At 32.8% G+C, this 27,203-nt stretch overlaps 2 protein-coding genes across 4 annotated transcripts; both read right to left on the reverse strand.

The window, feature by feature from the left end:
* Nucleotides 1-553: 553 nt before the first annotated feature.
* Nucleotides 554-4,671, reverse strand: LOC140040097 (heme transporter HRG1-like). Of its 3 annotated transcripts, XM_072085773.1 has the most exons (5): nucleotides 4,474-4,671; nucleotides 3,779-3,832; nucleotides 2,789-2,950; nucleotides 2,136-2,306; nucleotides 554-1,503 (listed from the first exon to the last, which is right to left on the reverse strand). In XM_072085773.1, exons 2-5 carry the CDS (start codon nucleotides 3,804-3,806, stop codon nucleotides 1,355-1,357), a joined length of 510 nt encoding a protein of 169 aa, XP_071941874.1. In that variant the 5' UTR covers nucleotides 3,807-3,832; nucleotides 4,474-4,671; the 3' UTR covers nucleotides 554-1,354. The 3 variants fall into 3 exon arrangements, with proteins under 3 accessions (XP_071941874.1, XP_071941875.1, XP_071941876.1); XM_072085774.1 differs by lacking the exon at nucleotides 3,779-3,832; XM_072085775.1 differs by lacking the exon at nucleotides 3,779-3,832 and having other exon boundaries at nucleotides 4,370-4,671.
* Nucleotides 4,672-4,778: 107 nt separating this feature from the next.
* On the reverse strand, nucleotides 4,779-7,228 carry LOC140041094 (uncharacterized). Its single transcript, XM_072087482.1, has 3 exons — nucleotides 6,554-7,228; nucleotides 5,631-6,431; nucleotides 4,779-5,389 (listed from the first exon to the last, which is right to left on the reverse strand). Exons 1-3 carry the CDS (start codon nucleotides 7,226-7,228, stop codon nucleotides 5,225-5,227), a joined length of 1,641 nt encoding a protein of 546 aa, XP_071943583.1. The 3' UTR covers nucleotides 4,779-5,224.
* Between the last annotated feature and the right edge of the window lie 19,975 nt (nucleotides 7,229-27,203).

The raw sequence follows: 27,203 nt of genomic DNA on the forward strand, positions 1-27,203 counted from the left end.
CAAAATAAAACCATGGGTCTTTTAAAAGGTTTATTTTGGTCATTTTAAAATTATTCTTTATTTTCTACAGAATGAAAAAAGCTTTGTGTTCTTGTGTGCTGTGAGTTGTATACTGCCATAGATTTTTATAATACCTAGTATTTCAGGGTGCCGATTTTAGGGGTAAAAGAGCTAAATGCCCCATGTTTATTTAAAAAAGGTTGAATACATTTTAAGAAAAGTAATGTTTATATTCTAAATTTTAATTGTATGGCCCTTTGTTTGACAAATTTTGGGCCAGTTGGTACTACAGTATAAATAGAGTTATCTTTGTATTAATTGTGGGGCTGAAGTTTACCCCTGGAATGGAGTATAATTTTGTGAGTTAGTAGTAGTATTCAGAATATATTGAATTTTGTGAATGTTGATAATACAATGCAAGTACTGTTTACATAACAGTAGAAAAGTAATATTTGTTGTTGTTACTCTTTTGATTGCGATGAAAATATTTTTGGAGTGACTAGTTTTTTGCTTAGTATTTTTAAGCAAATTGTTTGTTAAATAATTATGACAAGTGACAATTTTTGAGACAATAAATTGTTGGAATTATTTTGCTAGATAACCTATGTGTGATTGTCTTTTTTCTGCTGTGTATTTTAGTTTATTAGCATGTGTAGGTTAGTGACACCCCAGGGAACACGCTCTGACTTTTGAAGAAATTGAGTCTATGGCCGCCGTTCACCCACTCCTTAAAAAACATAAATATTAGATTATTTATGAAATTATAAATTATTATCATTTAAAAAGTAACTCTGTATTTTGACTAAAAGTATTTGACTACGAGCAAAAATATATCATTTAAACACTACAAAATAAAGAGGAAGTCAATACAACACATCTATGTGTTCATTGATGGCGATTATAGATATCTCAAGATGCTTTCAATAATACAGTACTTCTGTAACTAAATTTCATACAGTACTATAATCCAAATATTTGCAGCCTAACTAATATATAAATATATTATTTATTTTTATATTATAAGTATTTACGAATTTGTAGGCATACAGCCAAAACACCCAGTGATATAATGGTTTTAAATTAAACCGACATGATCTATTATAATGTTATTTTAAATGTATTCTTTTATACCATATTTATTCAAATAAACGCCTCCCTCAAATATCCACAGCATTAATTTTTTTAACCATTATTCTGCATTGAATCTGTGCTTACTGTAAATATATATATATATCTTTGTGCTGAAGTAATTTGAACAAGTCTGAAATACACAAAAGAATGGATGAATATTTAAAATCAACTAACTGATTATATTGCTCTTTATATTTGATTTGGTCACTGCTTCAAAAGAGTCTCAATCGATAATCTCTCCGTATCTGACGGTATAGATGTTGCGATACATTCTTGCATATAGGAAGGTTAAGAACGACCACTTCCAGCTCATGAATACCCATATAGAGGCCAGATAATACCCGCACGGGTTACAGTTTAAAGTCGTCAAATCTAAACAGCAAAAATAAAATATTGGAAAAGAATATTTATTTTTTGAAATAGTGTAAAGCAGAAACTGAACAAATTTCATATAACAAGTTAATTGACTAAAAAACAGTTTCATTTAACCGACTATAGCTGTACAATATTAAGTTGCAGTGGTTTTTTGATTGACCACTGTTGTCTATGATGTCAACTACCATAATAGTGACCGTTTGATTGCTTGACCATCCAACAGATTAAACAGAAATGCGGTTGGTATAAATCATATTGCAAACAAAAGTTTACTAATGTAGACTTCTGCAACTTGTTTTCTGCAGTTTAATAATATTTGTTCTTATATAGCGCTTATTGCACAACACTTCTAAGCGCTTCACATTATTACCCCGAACATTTTTTTGGGATCAAACACGTATGAAAACATACCCCATAATGCAGCTAGTAATCAGCGCAAAGTTGTCTTGACCTTACAAGGTACCTTTATATACACCTGGTTTTTCAACTGGACTACACAAACAAAATTGCTTAAGTTTGCAAATAGGAGTTTGCTTGTGTAGACTGAGGATAATTTTGTTTGATTTTGTTGCAACTTGCCTAAAAGTATTTAGAAAAAATCTTGAGAAATGTATAATGTTTTACAGTACCTTGTTTCTGCTCGACTGCCATCACAATATACGTGAAGAACGCCACAATACATCCCATCTGTGTTACAAGTCCTATGATCAGTAGGATTGATAAGACAGGGATGTACCTTTCTTTGCTATTGTCTTTATTGTGTTGAAGATGAAGAAATAGACACACCATTGCAAATAAAGCTGTAAAAACGTTTAAATTATCAGTATCATTAAACTTTATCTTTGAATTTATATTGATTGATAAAATATAGATAATTATCAGAAATAATATATAGATAACATACTATCGGTCTGTAGACGTTTATTATCAATTTATGCGTTGTTTAATTAATTGAAATTATAATAAAATAATTTGCCACGCTCAACATACCGATGTTTACCAATAGATGGCAATATCTTTAGATTTTTCATAAAGCCGACTATGATTTTATGTATTTTAGAAATATTACAGCACCCTCTACAGTTTGGATATGATTTCAGAAAACCACCCAATGTTTCATTTTTCCATATTGAGAGGTCTGAGAGGTTAAAAAACCATGAACAATACTTCTCATAGAGATTTGATTGATATGAGGCCTAATCTTAACCAGCTTCATTTAGATGAAATTTGAACAAAAGAATTCTAAATATCTTTTTTAGAACTGTACAAGATTTTGACTTACAACTGAATCCTCCCCAACAGGCGACATGATAATTACGAAACTTCTCATCAGCTAAAAAGACGATTAAAACCAGCAAACCTAAAGAAGTTCCGGTAACTGCATAACCAATTCGAAGCCTTATTCTCGAGAGTGATGATGCACTTCTCTCCATTTTTTCAGTTTCTGAAATACAATAGTTTTTAATATTGGTCTAAAAAATTAATTTCAATATAATACATCAAAAAATCAATTTTAGATGATCTAGGTCAGCCTAATGCACATTGATTTGATTTGTCGTAACCTTAAAGACACTAGACCTACAGTTTTTGACGTTTTGTAAAAATAATGCATATATAACTTTATATATAAAGTTTTTGTAATTTATATTTGTAAAGGGGGTTAAACTCGAAATCTATTTTTTAACCTCCTATTGCCATGCTGTAATCGTTTTAAAAATATATATATATTTTATTGTGGCAATAACAGTTGAATACAAAACATTAAACCAGGTCATTTCTTGTCTTAAAATAATTGTCTTTCCTTTATTGGCAGAATCCAAAGTGGGCAAGACCTGGTATTTTAGCTGAAAAGTTACAGTTATTTGTTTGTTTACCCTTTCACATGATCGATTGAAGTGGGTGCATCACATCAAAATATGAAAATATCAATCCGTGCGCGATGCATGTTGGGACTTAGAGCAGGCCGCTAAAATTATTAGAATCAACTTATTTTTCACATTTTTAACAATTTAAAGATGAAAAAATTTGTCGCAATAGGTCCATATGGTATTTATTTTTACATAAGATGTAGTGTGTGACCTTAAATTAGGTCAAAAAAATGTAGGTCGTGTCTTTAAGTTAAAGGAACATGAATGATAAATATTTGGCTTCGGTGGTGAACCATGGTCCATGGATGTTGTCATTTATACGCAGCAGCAGAAATGAATGGTGATCGATAAGCAATTGATTCTTTCTAGGCCATTTCATTAATGCATGGAATTCTATTTCTTACCAGTGCCACATTCTTTGAAATCCAACATTTTTAAACAAACATGACTTGCAAAATCTATACGAGAGGAGATTTTAATAAATACCTATACAAGTTTATTATTTTATTACTCCTTCTTTTTTGCCTCCTTATCTTTTTATTACTATTAGGCCTATTCTTATAATAAATTATTGCGGTGTATTCTTATTTCACTTTTAATTGGTAAATTGAGAATCACTTAATTTAAGACGAAGAAGGATTAGGTAGGAAAGTACTGTACACTTTTATAAAAGGGAAGCTGCTAAAATGTAAAAAAAGGCAGGCCCAAACGACCATTTGAAGGGCATATAGACTACTAGTAGTACGTGCTATAGCCTAACGTCCTGGCTTTAGGCTATGTTACTGGTGGTGGCGGTACTCACTTTAGCGAGGCCTACCTAGCCTAGTAGTGGGGACTAGCCTAGCCCACTAGAGGTAGGCCGGCCTAGGGTCTAGCAACTTACACTGTACTAAAGGCCTAGGGCCTAGGCCTAGGTAGGCCTAGGGCCTAGGCCTAGGGCCTAGAGGCTAGCTAGGCCCTACTAGGCTAGGCCTAGCTAGAAAATCTACCTAGGCCTACTACTTGCTATATATGGCAACTAGGCCTAGTTGGCAGCAGTAAAGTGTGCGTTAGAATTAGATAAAACATATATTCTCTGATACATTAAAATCAAGTTTACCCTACGACTACAAGTTTCAGATGTTTGGCGATGTCATGTGTGTCAACAAATAAAAACAAGACTCTCTTGCTGTGTCGTCACAGATCGAGTACGACGAGTGGTTATATAGAGGGCTCAAATCCAAAAACAAAATAATAATTTTAGAGAATCTGATTGACGTCAGTGAGTGAAATTACCAATAAAGCCGCGTGTTCAAAAATCAACACACGCCCTCATAAATTAACACCTGAGCGACTGTAAAAACTAATACTTATTAACATTTTATTATAAATTATTATAATATACAGTAATTACGTTTTGTCGACTACCGAACCAAACTCGCAGGTTTTCTTTTACCATTATACATACAATAATACAAAACAATAAACAAATTAAACAATATATTTTTTAATGGATTGTGGGAGAGGGGGGGGGGGGGATTTTAATATTTATATTGAAGTGTGCCTTAATATTTTACTTGAACTTTTTGTAATTCCTCATACCAGAGGAACTTTGACATCCACATTTTAACACGCTTGAAAGCATTTGGAGCTTTCATCAAAACAAGCTTTTATTTGTGTTTACCGTTACTACTGGATGAATTAATTCCAGTATAATAAAGGATTTTCTATAATTTACATTCTATATAAAATGTTAAGCAAACAAGTGGGTGTTTGTTGCAAATAGATTCAATAGAGAGACAGAATAAAAGATTCTGGTTCGTCGATCTGCTTTGTCATTCATAATTTATATAGGCTAGTTCTCTCAGTTACTAATTGTACATTTCGTCAAGTATTCCTTCAATATTAGAGCACATATCTCTGACTACAGTTATTGTTTTCTCCGAGTTTTCCAGTGCGCATTCATGTTTGTCTTTGTTGTTATAATCACTGAAGTATTTGAGCCATTCAAACTTACTATTAGTTGCGGGTTGAATCTAAAAGAATAAAAAAAAATGTAAAGTTGTATTATTTACATATAAGTTTAATACAATTATTAACCATGATCAATATTTGAGATTTAGCTACTTCTAAATGATACCCAATTTTGCAGCTATCACTTACATTTTAACTGACTATCGCAAGTCATCTAGATATGAGTCTGTACATAGTGACAGTTGTAGGATCGAATGTAAATGACAATAATAGAATATATATAAGAAAGAATCATACACTTACCGATACAAAGTAATCAAAAAGAAGTTTGAATTTAGTTTCAAAACCTGTCCAATTAAATCTGACGACAGATTTATGATCTGTGTTCCGAATAATAATGAAATCTAAAGATTTGAATCTAGGTATTTTGGGCTTGGTACTAGAGTCTGTCGGCTCTACGGGATAACCATATTTGTTTCCAAATTTCTGCATAGCATGGTTTAGAATATTTCGTCCCTTCTGCAGCACAGTGGAGATATGATCAACTACATCGTCATCACCCATTACCATTAGAATACTGTATTCCAATTCAAGTTGGCATTTTCTTAATGTTTTTAATTCCTCACCCATCAAAGATCCATCATCAGAAGAAGACAACAGTTCTGCAAGTTCCTGTTTCAGATTAATCTCTTTAGTCCACTTTTCGTTACCTTTAGCGACAGAAGCAATACTTTTCAAAGCAGACATTCTCAATTCAGTGTCGTCCGTCTTTTTCGTTTCTTCTAATAATCGTTTTGCACCAATTAAACTTTGCATTTTTGTTGACTGCGTAAACTTTTCTATCGCTTTACGTTTATCTCCTGATTCTGCTGCTTTCTCTCCTTCTGCTACAAGTAAGTCCATTATAACTTTTTGACGAAAATCTTCTTGCTCTTTCGTACAACTCACGCTTCTAATACTGTCTAGCATCTCCCTACAATCATCAAGATTACCAATCTCCAGATTTACCTTGGTGATCTTCAGACATATCTTTGTCGACAGCTCCTGATCCTGGTTTGCATGAGTTCTAAACTGTTTCAAAGCGTCCTCATAGTATGAACAAGCCTTTTCAAAGTCACCTATTTTTTCATGTAAAACTGTGCATTTTCTATAGTCGGTTGAACTTTATCTCGACCTTTTGAATCCCGAATTTTAAGATCAAAACGTTTTTTTAAATAGGTAATTACTTTAGCAACATTGCTCTGCTGTTCATCGATAAATTCAATCGGTCCTTTTCTAGGAGTGTTTTTTACAAATGACTTAAGAGCAATCTTCAAACACTCTTGATTTCTGAAAATTGCCTGATCATATTGTTGTTTTATCGATATAAACAAACGTGCATATTTTTGGTTTACGTCAAACAAGACAAATTGATCGTCTTTAAAATCAGATAATAGATTATCATATACGACACTCGCATCCTCATGTTTTCCCAGATAGAGTAAGGCCTTTGCTTTTTGCATTTTGGCTCCAACGTCAGATGGTTGCAGTCTTATGGCATTTTCAAGACATTCCAGTTGTCTGTTTGGCTCATTCTTTTTTCTGTAAAGAACTGCCTCTTGAACAAAGATACATGCTGCGTCATTGTATTTTTTCTTCGTATATTCTATAACGTTTTGAGCTTCTTCAAAGTATACGGAATTATTATCGTTCGGCCTAGTACACGTTATTTTACGTTTTCGTTTACATCTACAATCACCCATTCGGATATAGCATTGAGCTATGAGACTCAGAACTCTTGGTCTGGAAGCCTTTTCCTTTGCTTCGCTGAGAAGATTCATAATTTGTACTATACGAGGATCATTCACATTTTCAAATATAAGACTGTGGCCAACATCTTGGTTAAATGCTGTATTGCTCATAGAATGTTGCTCATATTTTCGTCTGTATATATCAGCTAAGATAGTCTTGGCGTATGCATGATCTGCATCTCCTCCAAGACCTCATTCATGATTTTCTTAGGTCGATTAATTTTATCAGACCACTCAAACTTATTTATATTTGTGTATCTTCGCCATGTTATGAGTCCAAGCTTAAACTTCCACTCGACATTGTCTGGACATATCTCTGTTGCTTTCTTTAGCTCAGTCTCGCTTTCCTTGTACCGACAATATTTCAACTTTGACCCTTTGGTTGCATGAACACTCGCTTGAAACTTTCTTTTATCTTCTCCTACGGAACCTTGATATTTTGTAAGAAGGATTTTGAGATCCCTGTAATGTTCTTTCCTTTCGCGTTCGTTAGTTGTGAGCCAACACTTTAATGCTAAATATATTGATTTATACCCATCTTTGATTGATTCAGGTATTCTATCAGGTAATTCTGATATGCCACGAAAGGCTTCCTCATTTATTTCTTTTGCTTTTGCAATATCCTTCTCAACATTTCCTTTAGAATCTGACTTGTATAAGAAGCTTTCAAACAAAAGTTCTTCAATGGTGAACGATTCTCTGTTTTCTCGATGTTCATTAATAGATTGTATTAGGGATTGAAAGGATTTAGATATGGGCTTACTTGCAAGTTCCCAATTATCATGAAAGTCAACATTTTGTAAATCAATATCTTCCGATTCCATGGTGTAGGCACATACTGAAAACAGACAATTAGAAGATTTAACTAGGAAGATTAGAATAACTTTGTAGATTAATGGCATAGAAATAAATGTCAATGTTGATACTGGATTGTTATCTTTCTTAAGAGACTAAGTACACTAAAATACGATGAACTGGTTTCAATACGATTCAATCCAACGCACGGCCGTATTTGGTTTAATTCAATCAATTGTTCAAATTAATTTTTGTTTTGGCGACAGATACTGTTTGTCTCTTGACATTCTTTGGCACAATTATATTTTTACTTATGTTTTACCGAAATCAATAATTGATAACATAATTATTGCGGCCAATGACATTCCAACATTTTTGAAATTCTGGAAATATGAATACGAATTTGTATTATAGTGACACTTAGTGTCACAACCTACATTGGTAAAGGGCCAACTGAGACAAGTTTACTTCTAGGTTGGTTCTCAGTTTTATACTCTGTAATAATTTGTATAACGTTTTGAATAAATAAATGTTTGTTGAATTGAATTGACTTTAGTGATGTGTGTTACATATGCCTATACTCTGCGTCGAAAATAGAGAGAAATAGAGGCATATTGCGTAATTCAATAAATCAAACGTTATTGTTATCATGGATATTCACCTTACTTACAAATGCGTGCTGATTAGACTTTATGACTCTCTCTATAAAATTACACATTTATTTAAGCCACTAACCTCCTTTTCTTATCTAACTGTAGTGAAATGTCCACAAACTAACTTCTAATTCGAAAAAACAAACTTCAAGCAATAAAACAGGCCTGACACGCAATCTTTGTAGAATTCAATATAATGACGTAATCATCATCAAACATTAACATAATATATGTCAACATATTGACTCCTATCACAATGGTTTTCGTTCAGATATTATACATGTATTATACTTCCAAACTGTCCTGGAAATTCCTCGCATTATACGCATGGATGACTGTATTTATTAGACAACTTGTTTAAACATGCAGTGAATCGTAGGAACTCATTCTTGTTCTATTATTATTAAAATCAATGATATTTTCATAGACATGTTGTAGCACAACCTAAAGTAGAATCATTAACGTACAATCTAATTTCTACTTATCCTATTATAATACCTGTATCGTTCATTTCGCCTGCTGTCCCTTCTTTCAAATGTTCCTCTCTTTTTAATGTACAATAAGCTACCTTTTTATTTCATTTAGCAAACAAAAACCATGAAGCAGCTGGATGGACATTGTATTACAATTATTGAATTGTGTTAGAGAATTGATTTTTCTTTTGTGGGGTTTTCCCACTTTTATTTCTTCGAAATACGGTAGTATTTATTAAATTGATGTGCACAAATTATCGCACTTAATTTAATGGACATCAATAGTTTCAGGAGTTTTTTTAAAGATACTTTTTTTGTTATAGGCCTATAATATATTTTTGGATTTTTTTTTACTGTTTTTTAAAATCTATTATAATTACGATTACATTAAGAAAAGAGGTTTTAATTAGCAATACACAATTAAAACAGCACACAAGCATCCTAAACTATCACGGTACATTAAAAATGATACATTAAAATAAAGTTGCCACACAAACAAATCTACAATTGTTATATACTGAACAGTAAAAGGTTGATGTGGAAATTGAGGATGAATACGAACCATTAATTCTCTTTTTTGATATGCAGAAAATCTACAACTGTCATCTATATATACATTTACGTAAGGGCAAAAATCGGTAAATCGAGCGTTATTTCTCAATATATAAATTTACGTAAGGGCAAAAATCGGTAAATCGAGCGTTATTTCTAGAATGTTTACGCGATCGTATATAAAGTTGGTTAGAATCTCGGTACTGATTTTAACCACCTGATGTAACCCTGTTTACTAATTAAATTGAGTTAGATAATTAGTTATTGACAATTAAAACGAATTTAGGTTCAACGATTTGCCCCAAATAGGGGTGTTTTTCGATCGTGGTATACACTGTCTAATGGATGTCCGTCTTGAAAAATCGCACACTATATACAGCGTCTTCTTCTGTAGTATCTTGATTGTAAGAAAGCTTTTGAGTTTCTTGTAGTTTTCTCTCTTTTCTTTGGTTTGTTGTAAACAAGTACGTTAATGCCAAGCATAATAAACGTTTTCAATAATGTTCATGAGTTCCTGTTGTGTAAGCAGAAAACAATACGTTTTATTAATTTACTTATTGGCAATGCAAAAAAGAAACAGTTTTAGGGTTCATAGACTAAAACTACTTGTCAAGTGATTTTTCTGGCAAGAGAATAAGGAAAATAGTTATTTTAATGTTACTTTCCAGAAAAAAATCACATAACTGAAAAAAATAATCTCTAGAATATTATATTTTAAAGAAAGAATATTATTATGTTTGAAAAATTTGGAAAGACAAATAATTTTTCCTGTTGATGTACGACTTACATTACAAAGACTAACTTCACTAATAGCCCGTGATATTTCCTGCATCTCATTCTGTTGAAAAAGCACATTCAGAAAAATAATAAGTAATACTCCGATAGGTTGTGTTGAGATTGTCAGTAGGGATGTACTTCTACTGGCAAAGTGTTATTTTTGTATCCAGAAATGGATTGCAGAATTACAGCGGCGATGTATAAATTATAGCTAGAAAGCATACATAATACAAGCATTACTTTTAAGTTTCTTATAATTGTAATATATCACAACTGAATATTGATATTATCGATTCTATATTTACCTTAGATGTGCTACATCTTTCGGATTTGTCTGGTCCGGAAACAGTGTGACCTATGTACACAAGTAGAAACATGGCATTAGTGTAAGTATTTTGTATGTGGTATTTCTGAAACAAGATTTTACTAGCAACACATTTCAGGTGCAAGCTGTTATAGACAAAGCCTTGTCATGCGGTACAAATTATTGTTATAATTTTACATAAAAAGCGAGTCGATAAGTATTCATTACATATGTGATGTTTCTTAGAAGGTAAGTTTATTGAAAGTAAACTCAACTTTAGAATCAATACGTTTCCACAGCGAATGTTTGGCATACATTTTAAATTTTAAAATTGTGTTTGTTTTGTTCGTATAGGCCTCGATTCTAATTTCGCAAGCAAATAAACGCATACCCACCTATGAACTTTAATGAAATAAAAGTGAGATTAAGTTGAAAAATAAAATTCACTGTCTTCCATGTTTTATAACTTTAACATCAACAATAATAGCCCTTCCCCAACTCTAACAGTAATAATTGGGTGAGCATGTCGCATTGTTGGCCTGTTAAAATTAAAATATCTGGGTAATAAAAACACGTTAAATTACATACTGTAATTAATCTCTCCTTTCCCGTCGAGCGTTTGAAGAGCACCTTCATATGCTCCTTGATCAAACTTTGTCTCCCAAGTTTGCTCAAATTCTTGCCGATGTCTCTCTGTAAAGAGTATTCCCGCTATGTCTTTCAGAAGTTGTCCGCTTCGATGCAGATTCCATAAATTCGTAAGAGCAATGGGATCAACTAAAGAAACATGGAATTCTATAGATCCTTCTGTTAAAATCAAATCTTCACTGGAACCACGGAAGAAAAAGTAACCAATCAGTTTTTTAAGTTTATCACAACATAATGCAAAGATCTCCTGAAGTGACATTCGGTGTGGAAATTGATGGTCTTCAGATTCCTCATCTGTTGGCGTTAGGATTATGGCTACTGCAACACCTTTAATAAAACATAAATATATTTTTACACAAAAGTGTTAATCAACAGAAGAAGAAGAAACTTTTATTATTTAAACAAAACACCACTGTATACAGGGGATCTAATAGTTTGTTTTGGGCTTATACGGTATAACCACAATTTGCATGTAACATACCACATCGAAAAAGTTGTTTCTTACAAATATCAAGTAATAGTGAGACTATGTTTTCTACAAATCGTTCAGCCTTTTTATCCGTTAATCACTTAATTAAATGTAATTACACATTTTTGCATACTGAGTGTTAATGTTATTGTGATGATTATAGCAAAGAAAAAATACATACTATTGTTAAGGAGATGATTCTTCGCTCTTTGGTTAAGACAATGAGCAAACCTTGCTATTTTTGTGGAATCATCTTCCAGCAAAGCATCTCTCTCCAATCGTAATATTAAATCCCAAATAGTTGGGAATAAACTGGCTGACAACCCGTAGCGAGCACTAATGTCTTTCAACTCATCATTTCCAACATCTCGCAATGCATTAAACAGGTTTTTACGATAGTTTGACATCTTTCTTGTTGCCGTATTTTGACGATTTGACTTCATGTACTCTTTTACAAGATCTTTTGCTGATTTTAAATATGAAAGTTCGGCGATTTCTAATAAAAGATGAACATTATCAGGTGCAATAAACCCACGCTCTTCTAGTGAATTTAGTAACTGAGGTCCTGAATCTGTAGCGGTAAGGTCATTGTAACGTAGATCATCAAATAAGCAGAATCTCAGCCATCTAATATGGGATTCGTCGTAAATTTTGCCGAATGTAAATTTTAATGTTTTGAAATTCTCAATGTCATCACTGTTTGCCATTTCACCAAACGTGTTTTTGTCTGCAAAGCAATGAAATTACAATAAACAAATTCATGGAGGAAATGTATTTAATTATGTTATGCTAAACTTGTTTTTGACTTTTGACTTCCATTGAGAATAAGGAAATTACTATATTATTATAACTAATATTAATACTGTTAATGAAAATGCAGTAAATTGTGTTTATTTTTATAACCTGCATGTCTGTGTCAACGTCTTGCTTGGCATGGTACTAAACCACTTCTGTATAAAAACTATATATTATATAGGTTTCAATTAAGTATGCCAATATTATTAGAAAATTTTATAAGAAATGTTGTAATTGAGTCTAATATAAGAAGAATAATATTAAAGATTTGTGCTGAAAATGTTACAGTAGGCGATTATAGAATAGAGAATAACACATTTAGCGTTACGTTTGTTTTCAAATGCTCTCAGTACATTGTATCTTTAAAAATTTAAATATATACATGGTTGGAAACCAACAAAAAAAACCATTGCAAAAACAAACTTTAATTGCATTATTAAAAGTATACGATTTTTGTTAATGCTTTTAGAGCTCTTATAGTCGATAATACATAATACAAATAACCATACCATTTATTGTGATGAATCCAAGGATGATTGATTTCAAACAATGACTAAAGGTACTATTATATACATCGAATGGTATGTTTGCTTTTGCTATCAATTTGTCTGTTTTAATTTAGGATGGTATACCAAATTTAACCTGACTTCTTATACACTCCCCCACCTCCCTTTAGATGATTTACTGCTTCATCCTCTTTAAATGTATTACGTTGTTGTCTCACAAAAGCCATAATAATGAACATAGCTAGTTCATCATTCGAGACTAGCAGGGGGATTACCACCTATCTGATAGGACAGTGATTCATTTACTGTTTGTAATCCTTGACCACATGTGCATAAACACAATATAAATTCATTATATATGAAGACGTGGGATAATTCATGATTTTTCAGTCACACAGAAATTAAATATCTTAAGTATATTGTGTAGCATTCAGCAATAACAGGTTAGCATTCAGGAACAAACAAGAGAAAGTCTATATACTTTTGCTAATCAAAGTTGCGAGAAATGCATATTTGGAGAGCTCCCCCACCCCAATGTATTTGTATAGTATGTCAAGCATTACTTATATCTAACAACAATTACCGAAACATTTTTTTCAACAATAGTTATTTGCCTTTCACGCTGAAAGTTGTTATTGCCGACGATACAATACAATATATTGTGATAAAGCCTAAGCATGACTGATTTTGAAAAAAAGATCACAAACGTTTGAGTATACTATTGACAATAAATGAGGTATACATTATCTAAATAAATGCATTTCTTCTTACATGATTTTCTGTGAATCAAAGTATAAGGCGCGACTAATTCCAGCTTCTTTTTACAGTTTGTACGTTTTATTATCTTTGTACATAGATCTTACTAACTTAGCTAAAAAGTAAAAGGTAGTAATATACATCAAACGAACTAAAACATATGAACGCATAATTAAAATGGGTCGGGAATTTACAGTGGGTTATTTTAATCAAGCATTATTGCTTTGTTTTCAAATGGCTTACCTTAAGTAAGTTGTTTTAGAACACCTGTTTGTTAATATTGAAAAAAAAAAACCAACACGGAACCGACACGGCAATTAGATTGCCAACGTCTCACTGCTGTAGGTACTCTCTAACGGCACTTATACCAAATATCGTATATTTATATACGATCTTTGCTTATACAACGGCAATAATTAATTCACAGCGCCTCCTATAGATACAGGAATATACGCTTTTTTTTAGAAAATGTAGGCTTTAAGTTTTCACAAGACAAACTACTAATGGCATAATTGATATATATATCACTGATGAAGGGCTAGTGTTGCCCGAAAGCTCTGGCTGTTTACTTTATCGTTTTGATTTAGCTTTTCGCTTTTATTTTTGTATCTTCATTGAGATCCAGCCACTGATACCCACAGCATTGTAATTTTTTTCAGTAATTTGCCTTTGGATTTATATATATATATATATATATATATATATATATATATATATATATATATATATATATATATATATATATATATATATATATATATATATATATATATATATATATATATATATATATATATATATATATTGTATGTTTTATGTTTATCAGACCTGTTAGAGGATGTTTTCGCTGTTGGTTTCGATCGAATGAAATAAAATAATACATTGATTTAATATATTTATTTAAAAAAATAAAATACAGCCGTGTCTAATGATAATAAAAAAACATACAATTTAATCAAAGTCATCTCCTTTATAAAAGAAATAAATCATGTTCTTGATAGTCCTCAAAATAATTATTTTAATGAATTATTCATTATTTCTGATAAAAAATAATGCGGCCCGCCATACTCAGTAATTATGGGGGATAAATACAGAAAAAGAAATATAAAAAATAGAAATAGAGTGTAAACAGAGTGGATGTGCAAGATTGTGCATTGTATTATCTAAAATAAATAGTGATTTAAACATTCATACAACACTGTATACACTATAATGTTTAATAAAAAATGCAATCGCTTGCAGGATTATAAAACAATATTTTGATTCTGGATAAAGGAAGGCATATCATGAAAAAGACGAGAAACAATTATTTTAAAATAAACATTTCACATAGAAGCGATGCAGATTAAAAATTAAATGTTACCATAGCATAATCCTCACTTCTTTATTTACAAGAGGTACAAAATGAGAAAGAAAATGGAGCTTTGTGTAGACGCTGATCTTCTTTGTCAGCGTTTATCTTTTTATCAGTGATTCAGCACCATTTGTAAATTTCTCGGAGTATTCTTTCAATGTTAGAACACATATCTCTTGCAACAGAAATGATTGTTTTATTTGAATCTGCTTGCGGGCGTCCATGTTTATCATCGTTGTTGAGATCACTGAAGTCTTGCAGCCATTTAAACTCAACATTAGTTGCAGGTTGAATCTTGAAAAAACGAATGAAATTACAGATGTGTATTATGTATCTTTATAACATTTATTCGGAAGAAACATTTAAAAAACATTTTAAATATATACCAAGTCGCTTGCTTGGTTGATTATGCAAAACGATAATATTGATAATTATATATTAGCATCTTAGTATTACATTCATAATTGCTATAATAAAAGTTTGTGTCATTTCATTACGTGACCTTACTAAGTGGAATCTGTATAACAGACACTTACCGTTTTAAGGTATTCAAACAGATCTGGTAATTCATTTTCAAAGTCTATCCAATGGCTTCCTTTTAGTTGCTTTAGCATTTGGTTTTCAACAGATGCTCGATTTTCGTTTCGAATAATAATGAAATCTAAAGACTTGGGGTTAGCCTTAACCTTCTGCTGCTGCTCCTTAGGTTTGGGATAACCATGTTTGTTTCCTAATAACGCCATAGCATGGTTTAGTGAATTACGTCCTTTCTGTAGCACGGTAGATATATTAGCAGATATGTTATCATCATCCATTAGAATGCTGTATTCCATTTCAAGTTGACATTCTCTTAATGCTTTTAATTCTTGGCCCATCAAAGATCCATCATCAGAAGAAGGTAACAGTTCTGCAAGTTCTTGTTTCAGGTTAAACTCTTTACTCCAGTTTTCGTCATCTTTAACGACTGAAGCAATACATTTCAAAGCAGACATTCTTGATCCAGTATCTCCCGTCCGTTTCGTTTCTTTCAATAAACGTTTCGCACCATCCAAACTTCCAATTTCTGTTGCTCGTGTAAACATTCTTATCGCTTTAATGCCATCTCCTGACTCAGCTGCTTTCTCTCCTTTTGCTACAAGTAAATCAATTGTAAGTTGACTGACGTGGTCTTTCTCTGTCACACATGTCTCGCATTTAATAATCGACAAAACACTACTGCAAACATCAAAGTTACCCATCTTCAAATTCACTTTAGCAAACTTAACGAGTGTCGCAACCTCCTGATCATGGTTAGTATTTGGTGTTTTATAGTGAAATGCTCGCAAGGCACCCCTATAATACGAACAAGCGTTCTTAAAGTCAACTATCTTTTCATGTAGCGTTACATTTTCTAGATTTGGTTTAACTTTATTTCGACCTTTCGAATTTTGAATTTTGATATTAAAATGAGTTTTTAATTTTCGTATTATTTCATTAACACGCCTCTGTTGTTCCGTTATAAATTCAATGGGTACATTCTCAGAAATATTCTTGGCGAATTGCAATTTCAAAACAATCCTTGTTTTTGGAAGCTTCTTCATCATATTGGTTTAGTAATTAAAAAAAATGTGCATAGTTTTGGTAAATATGAAACTTGGTGAAGAACGGATCATCTTTGAAATCAAATAATAGATTAGTATACACGGTACTCGCCTCATCATGTCTTCCAAGAGAGGCTAAGGCATCTGCTTTTAGCATTTTGGCTCCGGCATCAGATGGGTGTAACCTAATCGCATTTTCAATACACGTCAATTCATTGTTTGTGTCATTTTTTTCTCGGCAAAGAACTGCTTCTTGAACAAAAATACACGCTGCTTCACCGTAATTCCTTTTAGAATATTCGATAACGTCATGAGCTTTTTAAAAATATATTGAATCGCAATTAGGCTCACTGCACTTCCGGTTTCCTTTCAATCTACAACTACAGCCACCCATTCTGATATAGCATTGAGCTACGAGACCCAATACCTTCGGTCTTGAAGCAAGCGTGTTGCTATATTTAGTAAATTCATTATTTTTTGTATACAAGGATCATTGACATTTTTAATACAAGACTGTGTGTACTGGATCTTTTCTTAGATCTTTTCTTAGACCTTTTCTGATGTTTTCGTCTGTGGATATCAGCTAGAATCGTATTAGCATATGCATGACCAGCATATAGTTTTAAAACTTCATCCATAACTGTTTTAACATGATCCATTCCATCAGACCACTCAAATTTGTATATATAACTCGTTGGTCTTCGCCAGGTTATAAGTCCAAGCATAAACTTCCAATCGATATTTTCTGGACAAATCTCTGTTGCTAGTTTAAGCTCAGTCTCACTTTCTTTGTACCTAGAAAATAATAACCTTGACCACGCAAAACCTTTAGTCACATGAATACTTGCTTGAAACTTTCTTCTTTCTTCTTCCGCACCTTCCTGATATACCACGAGAAGGCCTTTAAAAGTTCCAGGTAATTTTCTTCTTTTTCGCTTTGATTAGTTGTAAACCAACACTTTAATGCCAAATATATTGATTTATAAACATCTTTGATTGATTCAGCGGCAGGTAATTCTGATATTGCACGAGCGGCTTCCTCGTTTTTCGCTTTTGCAATATCCTTCTCATCGTTTCCTTTAACATCTGACATGTATAAGTAGCTTTCAAATAAAAGTGCCTCAATGGATAACATGTCTTCTTCCTGGTGTTCAATACTTGGCTGATTTAACGATTTAAATGATTTACTTGTATTTTCAAGTTTCCAGTTGGCATGAAACTCAACATCTTGTAGGCCTAATTCAATATTTTTCCATTCCATGGTGTTGGCCTATATTAAAAAATACTTATTAGAATATTTGAATGACGTTGCCAGATTGGTTTATAATTAACCAAGTGTTTACGCCATGATACACGGATTAGAAATGAAACAAAATATAAAATAAATAAAAGTCAACATTTCAAACAAAACGCAATTGTGCCGCTATGTACAAAAAGAACAAAATGTTAAACAGAAACTACCGACGTTTGAAAAACAATAAAATAATAATAATTATAATTCAGCTCTTTGTATATGAACTGCCCATAAATTATAATCACAAACACATGGCCTACAGTTGTTTTCTATATCGCATGTATGTATTCTCTAACGAAACATTACGTATAAACAAAGATGTTTAAATCGATTAAAATAGGATACGATGGGTTATCATTCATCGTCTCTGGTTCCGTACCCATCGAATTTCAATCGCCAATGCTTTTCCTCAGCACCAGCATTGTTTTATTTATCACTACCCGTACCCATGGAAACATTGATTAAAAATGTGTATAACAGTCTTCTGTGAAAGACCCCTTTTACCTGTTAAACCCTACAATTCTAAATATATTTTTATAGTATTGTTATTGTATACTAAAACCTAGTACATTGTGCGACTTATCCACGTCTTACGCGAAAACAGGGGGCTCAGTAAGATTGTGTAATATTGTGCGGAACACAAAGGAGTGACAACTAAGAATTTCATCCTTGTAACCAGACATGTTTAGCTCACAAGGAAAATGTACTTTTACTCAACTCATTAATCTTGAATCCGCTAACTTCAACTTCAAGTACGAAAGAATAATATATTATATTCCAAACACTAAAATAGACGCAATCTAATTGATATAAGTCAATACAATGATGTCATCATCACGAATAATGTATGCCAAAATATTGATTCGTTATCACAATGTCATGTATTCATTACTTGGGTCATCGATCTGTTTCTCATCGTCGTAATTATACGTATACATTGTTCTATTATCTGGAAATTTCCAACAATCTATGCATGTTTACGCTTGTTTAAACATGCATAATATGGTAAATTGTAAAACAATAATCATTATATATACCATGAATCTCGTTGCTTAATCTTTTGATGACAAAACACAATTGAACGTCATTTGTCATGTCATGTTAAACATCGGTCGCTAATGTTTTATTTTATGATGGTACTGCTGCTTCATTTTTTTTAAACAATTTTTTAGCCTACCCTCTACTACATTATATTAATAATGTTCACAAAAATGTTTTATTATGTAAAATTACCTCGTAAATCATATGCATATGAATTTAAATGAAGGTAAGCATCTTGCACTTCAAATGCAAACAATTGCTTTATTATTACAACGACCGAAAAAATACAAGTCCGCTACATTTGATGATACACAATTAAACTAAACTAAAAATATAAAACTATAAGCAATGGAATAGCCGTACATCTAGACATTAAACTACATTAATTATTATGTCATTATGAAATAACTTATTTTATACAACACATTGTCCTAATATCTGGAAATTACCCACATTATACGCATGGGTAACCATTTAGGTAGCTTTGTTAATTCAATAATGCTGTGCATTTGTTGCCGCGTGAAATACTTTTTTATAAATACGTACTGGAACAAAAAAGCGTGGTACCAGAAAGCCAACCAAAGAATGACCAGTTGCATTCGTTTAATGTAGCCAAAGTGCCACATAAGTTACTGTGTAAATACACTATTGTCAGCATTAATGGGGAAAGGTGTTGTGTTAGGTACATCATTTTTATTTTCAAATAAATTGAAAGAAATCAGTGATTACGCGAGGCTAAAATTCCGATCAACCTTTTTTTTTTTTAAATGTTTTTACTAAACATGCCTACAATATCGAACGAATATTGCACGCGTATCTCAATCAAAGTAATGTTAAAGGATGCATTACCATAACTTGGACCTACATAATTCTCAGTTCAGTTCAGTTTTTTCAGTTCAATAACATTTATTCAATAATGATGGTATTATTAGGATCAAGATTAGAAGTGGGTACTTAAGCACACATAAGGTATAAAATATACTGATTCAAAAGACAAATATTATTATGACCGTTGATGAGCTTTGCAGGTTCAATTTAATTATAAATATTATTATTTATCTAAGTTATGTAGTATTAATTTCACATGTAAAAACTGGAAATAAATAATTAATTTACTATTAATGCTTGGTTCCCACTGCATACGGAACACAAGGACGTAACGCAACGCAAGTGATTCGACCAATCACAAGCGATGGATTATTGGAAATGTCGCTTTGGTCAACTCGCTTGCGTTGTTACAGAATGAGCTTTAGAGTTAGGATAATATTTTTTTCCAAAACTCCATAACGTTATTTAGGAGGAATTAGTGTTAATAATGATCGTATTATCCTCCATTAAGACGCTATATTCAATTTTGAATTGGCAATTTCATAATGCCTTTAATTCTTGACCTATTAAAGATCCGTCATCACAAGACGTTCTGCATGTTCTTGTTTAAAGCTAAACTCTTTAGGAAAGTTTTCGTCATCTTTAGCGATCGAAGCAATGCTTTTTAAAGCATACAGTCTCAGCTTTTCTGTATTTTCTGTCCTTTTCGTTTCTTGTAATAATCGGTTATAATAATAATATAATTTTAAACTGTTAAGATAAAAGGGGTCAAGACTGTTCTGCATAATACGTGACACTATAGTTGATAGGTTGTAACTTTGATACCGTAAATGTGACTTGTCGGCGCCGATGCTATTATAGACAGATACAGAACTGTGAGTAGGCCTAGGCCTATTGAGGCCCAACGTCAAATCTCTATGCTTAAAATAGAATTATTGATTATGTAGTAAAAATAAAACTTCTGCTGTAGTGCCTATTATCATTAAACCACAGCCTACCAGTGAAATTAGATAATACTTAACCTCCTTGTCCTAAGCTAATGTCGTTATTGTGATTACTATAGTGATATTTATCCGGAAATTTCCTACATTACGCGCATGCGCGACCACATAATTATAATTAAGTTGAGTGAGTGAGTGGCCGAGCGGTTAAGACAGTGGAACAGTAATTAAGTAGCCATAAAATCGGCAAGGGTTCGAGGCTCACTCGCTCCATGGTTCTGGTGGTAGAACGAGTCTTCTCGGATAAGGACTAGAAACCGTAGGTCCAGTGTACACATAGCTCATGCGCACTTTAAAGAACCTAGTAAATCTTTCGAGACGAGTAGGGGGTTACCCCGGTGTACTAGTCCACACAAACACAGCCACTGTCACACACAGCCACTGTGCAAATTGGGACTGGGCCGTTTTAGAGGTGTTTACCACCTGTTGGTCCAGATCCTTCACTAACTGAATTAGTGAGAAGTCGAATAAATAAAATAAATAATGCTGTTTACAGTAAAAAGGCTACGTGTAGAGAACAATTATTCACTATCAACAATTTTATGCATTTTATTTTATAATATTCAATTAACACAATGTACAAATAATCTCTGTTCCTCGTGCCAGCTGTCGTCAATCATTGTGTTAGCTATCGGTAACCGTCATGAATTCTTACATTTTTATCCAAAAAATATATGTAGTGTCAATTTATTTATTTATTTATTTTATGTCTTTAGGCACTGTGGCCAAGGATTACCAATAGTGAATTAATCACTGTCCTATCAGATAGGTGGTAATCCCCCTGATACAGAGGCTACGGTATTGTGTGAACCAGTTCACCGGGGTAACCCCCTACTCTTTTTCGAATAATGAACTGGGTTCTTTAAAGTACACACAGGTTATAACTGTGTACACTGGACCTACGGTTTATAGTCCTTATCCGAGAAGACTTGTTCCACCACCAGAACTAGGAGCGAGTCGGCCTCGAACCCTTGCCGATGTTGTTGTTGGCTCTTTAGGTACGATAAACGGCGCCCCTGCCTTAACCGCTCGGCCATATGACTCGCTACAAATAAATGCCAAATAATAAGCTCTTTTTTACACACCTTTGCTGCAAGACTAAACAAAGTTATCTTAAAAACATATTATAGGCATTATTAAGAACAATTTTTATAACTGGTATAGTAATACAAAAATCTGGTTCAATGGTCAGACAAAATTAACGTTTTGTGTTCGTAGACCTCCTTACCATCGTATACCGATGGATTCACCTCTTTAACCAGGGTTCCTTCTCAGTAAACCAGGACCATTTCTATATATTTCTTCAAGTATTTCTTCAACGTTAGAACACATATCTCGAATATATCTAGAATAAATAACATATTTCCTAGGAATACACAAATTAATTATAAATAGATATATATCTATATGATTTTATTTTTATTCTATTTGAACAATATTTAATGAGGGTGATCCATCCAGCATAAACTGATCCAGTACATGTGAATTCTTTCCACAACTTTGGTCCATATATGTGTATAAATTGCTGACTGCAAGTCAATCTCGTAAAGGGAATTTCGAATTCAGTTTCTTTTCTGAGGTTATGAGTAAAACTGGCACAGTAACTAAACATATTTAAAATATGATATGGTAATTATTTGCATCTTACATTTGCCATAATATGACGTTTAGGTTACTTTGTGAATATCATAAACGTTAAATAGTTTCAGTTTCTTAAACAATGGCTCTGAGACTTTTCTGAATTGAGAGAAAGTAATGCATTTTACAACTCTCTTTTGGAGCTTTAAGAGGACTTCTAATATAATTATATTCACATAGGACTATTGTGTCATGAATATAACCAGTATATAGCGACTTCCAGTGGAAAAGGGTCGAGGTTTATCTGGCGGCGAAGGTGAATTAAATTCTAAAGATTGTAGTCCTTTTTTTTTTATTGTTTATGAAATATAATGCTATGAACCTAATTTCCATTACTTGCTTTTTTCAACGGAAAGTTTTAAAACAATGGAAGAAAACAGGTCTCCTAATCGAATTGTTCCGTCCATTAATATGATTATCTCCCCCCCCCCCCCTTATTTTCAACAATGTCCTCTAAGTAAAGTAACCTACTTCGCGCGCTTTTAAAACATTTCAAGACGTCACAGCTACAGACGGCTTTCATTCTCACATATTGCCCGTCTCGAATAATAGAATATTCCCTGTATATTCTCTGCACACAGTTCTGTGAGAAATGGTACGAGATGAGTTGATGTTTATTACTAATTTTTAAGATAAGTATATATTTTTAAGATAAGTATTTGCTTTGTAGAATTGGGGTTCCTTAGCTTTTGTTATGTATTTGCATTTTATTTATGTTCTCATTGTTTAAATTCAGCCATTTCATTTTTTATTCAATTGAATGAATGTGTCTTGAACTATTTAACTATTTAGCAATAATATAACACAACAACAATAGAAATACAAACTAGATTAACTTAAAGTGAGACAAAATAAAGCTATGTTGATGTTTTGTAATTACCAAACCCCCATAGATTCAAGTCATGAATCAAAATTCAGATTCTTTTGAAGTGGCCTAGCACCATTTGTACATTTCTTCAAGTATTCCTTCAATTTTAGAACACATATCTTTTGCAACAGAAATGGTTGTTTTATTTAAATCTGCTTGTGGGCGTCCATGTTTGTCATCGTTGTTGAGATCACTGAAGTCTTGCAGCCATTTAAAATCATCATTAATTGCAGGTTGAATCTAGCAAAAACGAAATGAAATTACAAATGTGTGTTATGTGCCTCTGTAATATTATACAATTTGGAAATAACATTTAAAAAACATCTTAAATAAAAGTCGCTCGTCTATTTGGGCAATAACGATAATATTTATTATTAGTAGTAGCAGTCTATTATTCAATTCATAATCATTTAATTATGTAAATTTTGATAATTATACGGTTTGTGTCATTTCATTTAGGTGACCCTACTAAGTGGAATTTATATAATAGACACTTACCGATTTAAGGTATTCAAACAGATCTGGTAATTCATTTTCAAAGTCTACCCAGTGGCTTCCTTTTAGTTGCTTTAGCATTTGGGTTTCAACCGATCCTCGATCCTCGTTTCAAATAATAATGAAATCTAAAGACTTGGGGTTAGCCTTAACCTTCTGCTGCTGCTCATTGGGTTTGGGATAACCATGTTTGTTTCCTAACAACGCCATAGCATGGTTTAGTGAATTACGTCCTTTCTGTAGCACGGTAGATATATTAGCAGATATGTTATCATCATCCATTAGAATGCTGTATTCCATTTCAAGTTGACATGCTCTTAATGCTTTTAATTCTTGACCCATCACAGATCCATCATCAAAAGAAGGCAACACTTCTGCAAGTTCTTGTTTCAGATTAAACTCTTTACTCCAGTTTTCGTCATCTTTAGCGACTGAAGCAATATTTTTCAAAGCAGACATTCTCAAATCAGTATCTTCCATCTTTTTCGTTTCTTCTAACAATCGTTTCGCACCAACTAAATTCCCCCAGTTTGTCGACTCCGTGAACTTTTCTATCGCTTCAAGTTTATCTCCTGCTTTAGTTGCACTCTCTCCTTCTGCTACAAGTAATTCTACTCTAAGTTGTTGACGGGTGTCGATTTGCTCTTTCGTACAAGTATAGTTTATTATACTTTCTAACATATCTCTACATTCGTCAAGGTTTCCTATCTTCAAATTCATCTCAGCGACTTTAAGACGTGTAGCTGTCAATAACTTCTGATCGCCATAGTTATATGGAAATGATCGCAAGGCTCCTTTATAATAAGAACACGCATTCTTAAAGTCACCTATCATTTCATGTAGTTTTGCATTTTCTAGATTCGGTTGAATTTTATCTCGATTTCTCGATCGTTTAATTTTAATATTGAAATGTTTTTGTAAAGATGTGATTAGTTTATTCACGTGACTCTGCTGCTCATCTATAAACTCAATATGCCCATTCTCGGAAATGTTCTTTACGAATGACGTAACAGCAATCTTTAAACACTCTTGCTTTCTGAAAACTGCCTCATCATATTCCGTTATATTGTTCAAGTACTTTGCATAATTGCGGTTTATGTCGAAGCTATCAAATTGATCTTTAAAATTAGATAGTAAGCTACCATACACTAAAACAACTTCGTCGTGGTCTCCCAGCAAGGCTAAAGCATTTGCCTTATCTATTCTAGCTCCGACGTCAGATGGTTTCAGACTGATTGCAATTTCAAGACACTCCAATTGTTTGTTTGGGTCATTCTTCTCCCGGTAAAAAACTGCCTCTTGAACAAAGATACATGCTGCTTTATCGTAATTTTCTTTCGCATATTCTATAACGTTATAAGCTTTCTCATAGTATATTGAATCGTATTTAGGTTCACTGCATTTCCAGTTTCCTACGCTTCTGCATCGGCATTCACACATTCGGATATAGCATTGAGCTATAAGGCTCAGAATTCTTGGCCTGGAGGCGTTTAGTGTTGCTTCTTCGAGTAACTTCATTATTTTCATTATACAAGGATCAAGTTTGTTTTCGAATACAAGACTGTGGCCAACATCTTGTTCGGATTGTAAACGGTTCTTGACCTCTTGTTGATATTTTCTTCTGTATATATCAGCTAAGATCGTCTTGGCATAGGCATGATCAGAATCTAGTTCCAATACTTCAACCATGATTTCTTCAACACGATTCATTTCATTAGACCACTCACACTTGTTTAGATTATGTTTCTGTCTTCGCCATGTTATGAGTCCAAGCATAAACCTCCACTCGACATTTTCTGGACATATCTCGGTTGCTACTTTCAGTTCAGTCTCACTTTCTTCGTACCTAGAAAATGATAACCTAGACAGCGCGAAACCTTTGGTCACATGGACACTTGCTTGAAACCGTCTCTTGTATTCTTCTGTAGAATCTTCATATGTTTTAAGAATTCTGTCCAATTTATGGTAGCTCTCCTTTTTTTTACGTTGATTGCTTGGAAACCAACACTTTAATGCCAAATATATTGATTTATAACCATCTTTTATTGACTCCGCGTCAGTTAATTCTGATATGGCACAGAACGCTTTTGCATTTTTTTGCTTCGCTGTCGCAATATCCTTTTCATCGTTTCCTTTAAATTCTGACATGTACAAGTAGCTTTCAAACAAAAGTGCCTCAATGGTGAATGATTTGTTATCCTCCTGGTGTTCAGCAATTGATTGTTTTAACGATTTGAATGATTTAGAAGTAGGCCTAGGCTTATTTTCAAGTTTCCAATTAGCATGAAAATTGACGTGTTGTAAATCACGTTCCATTTTGGCAAGTCACTGTCAACAGAAAAATTATTAACATTATTTAATTTGACTGATAAGAACAATAACGTACAATATATCATTCTGTATTGACACTGACAGATCTCTTATACGATCAAGTCCGGTAAATAAGAACTTTGGACATCATTTAACTCCCTATATGATAATATTGCGGAAATTCTTTATTGGTCCTAATTAGAAATAGGTTATGGCTAGTCACAGATATAACTCATGTAGTCAAGTCTTCAACATTTTCTCACTCCAATTAAAAGTATAGTGGGGTGAGGCGATGTTATAAATCTCAGAAAACTCCATTATATATATATATATTTGGCTGATTGGATTTAATCATCCACCACTGAACATTTTTTTTTGCTAGCACCTCAAATACGGTAGGCCTACAGACATAGGTCCTACGCATCCCATTTGGCCTTAACTAATACCAATTTCAATTATATTCTGCTTCTAAAATGCGTGTAACATAATTGCAGCACATGATTAAACGTATTGCTTTGCAGTAAAGCATTATAAATGTCAGTGTTCTATGGCATCACAATTCCGACAGGTTTAGTATTGATTATTTAATGTTACTACGTGGCAGTGATCATAACAACGTTTTTACAATAACTATATATTTAATACTACATAATATAATATATAGTAGTTTTTAAGGCAGAGGCTTTTTTATACGATTAGGTAGATGTAGAAGTGTAATGCAATGTAACGTCCTTGTGTTGCGTCATAGTGGGAACCAAGCTTTTACGGGCATCAATACAGTTTCCAGTAAGTTTGGCCTAAGATTTTAGACATAAACCACAACACGCAAAATAGGCATCTAAAAGTGTTATCAGATAATGTTTAGCTCACGTTATGTGAATGGTAATTAGATTATAAATGATATCATTGTTTCAAACAATAACATATAGGCATACTTACAATACTATGT

This window comes from Antedon mediterranea, chromosome 2 (assembly GCF_964355755.1).
Source record: "Antedon mediterranea chromosome 2, ecAntMedi1.1, whole genome shotgun sequence".
Taxonomy (NCBI): Eukaryota; Metazoa; Echinodermata; class Crinoidea; order Comatulida; family Antedonidae; genus Antedon; species Antedon mediterranea.

Bases quoted from the DNA above. Each gene is read 5' to 3' on its own strand.
- LOC140041094 (XM_072087482.1), bottom strand. From the start codon at position 7,228: ATGAGCAATACAGCATTTAACCAAGATGTTGGCCACAGTCTTATATTT. The intron at 6,432-6,553 runs GTAATTACCTAT...GACTTTGAAAAG, and splicing joins AGCAGAGCAATGTTGCTAAA to GCTTGTTCATACTATGAGGA. The intron at 5,390-5,630 runs GTAAGTGTATGA...TTATTCTTTTAG, and splicing joins TTTTTGATTACTTTGTATCG to ATTCAACCCGCAACTAATAG.
- LOC140040097 (XM_072085773.1), bottom strand. From the start codon at position 3,806: ATGTTGGATTTCAAAGAATGTGGCACTG. The intron at 2,951-3,778 runs GTAAGAAATAGA...ATTGTATTTCAG, and splicing joins TTTCAAAGAATGTGGCACTG to AAACTGAAAAAATGGAGAGA. The intron at 1,504-2,135 runs GTACTGTAAAAC...TTTGCTGTTTAG, and splicing joins GGCAGTCGAGCAGAAACAAG to ATTTGACGACTTTAAACTGT.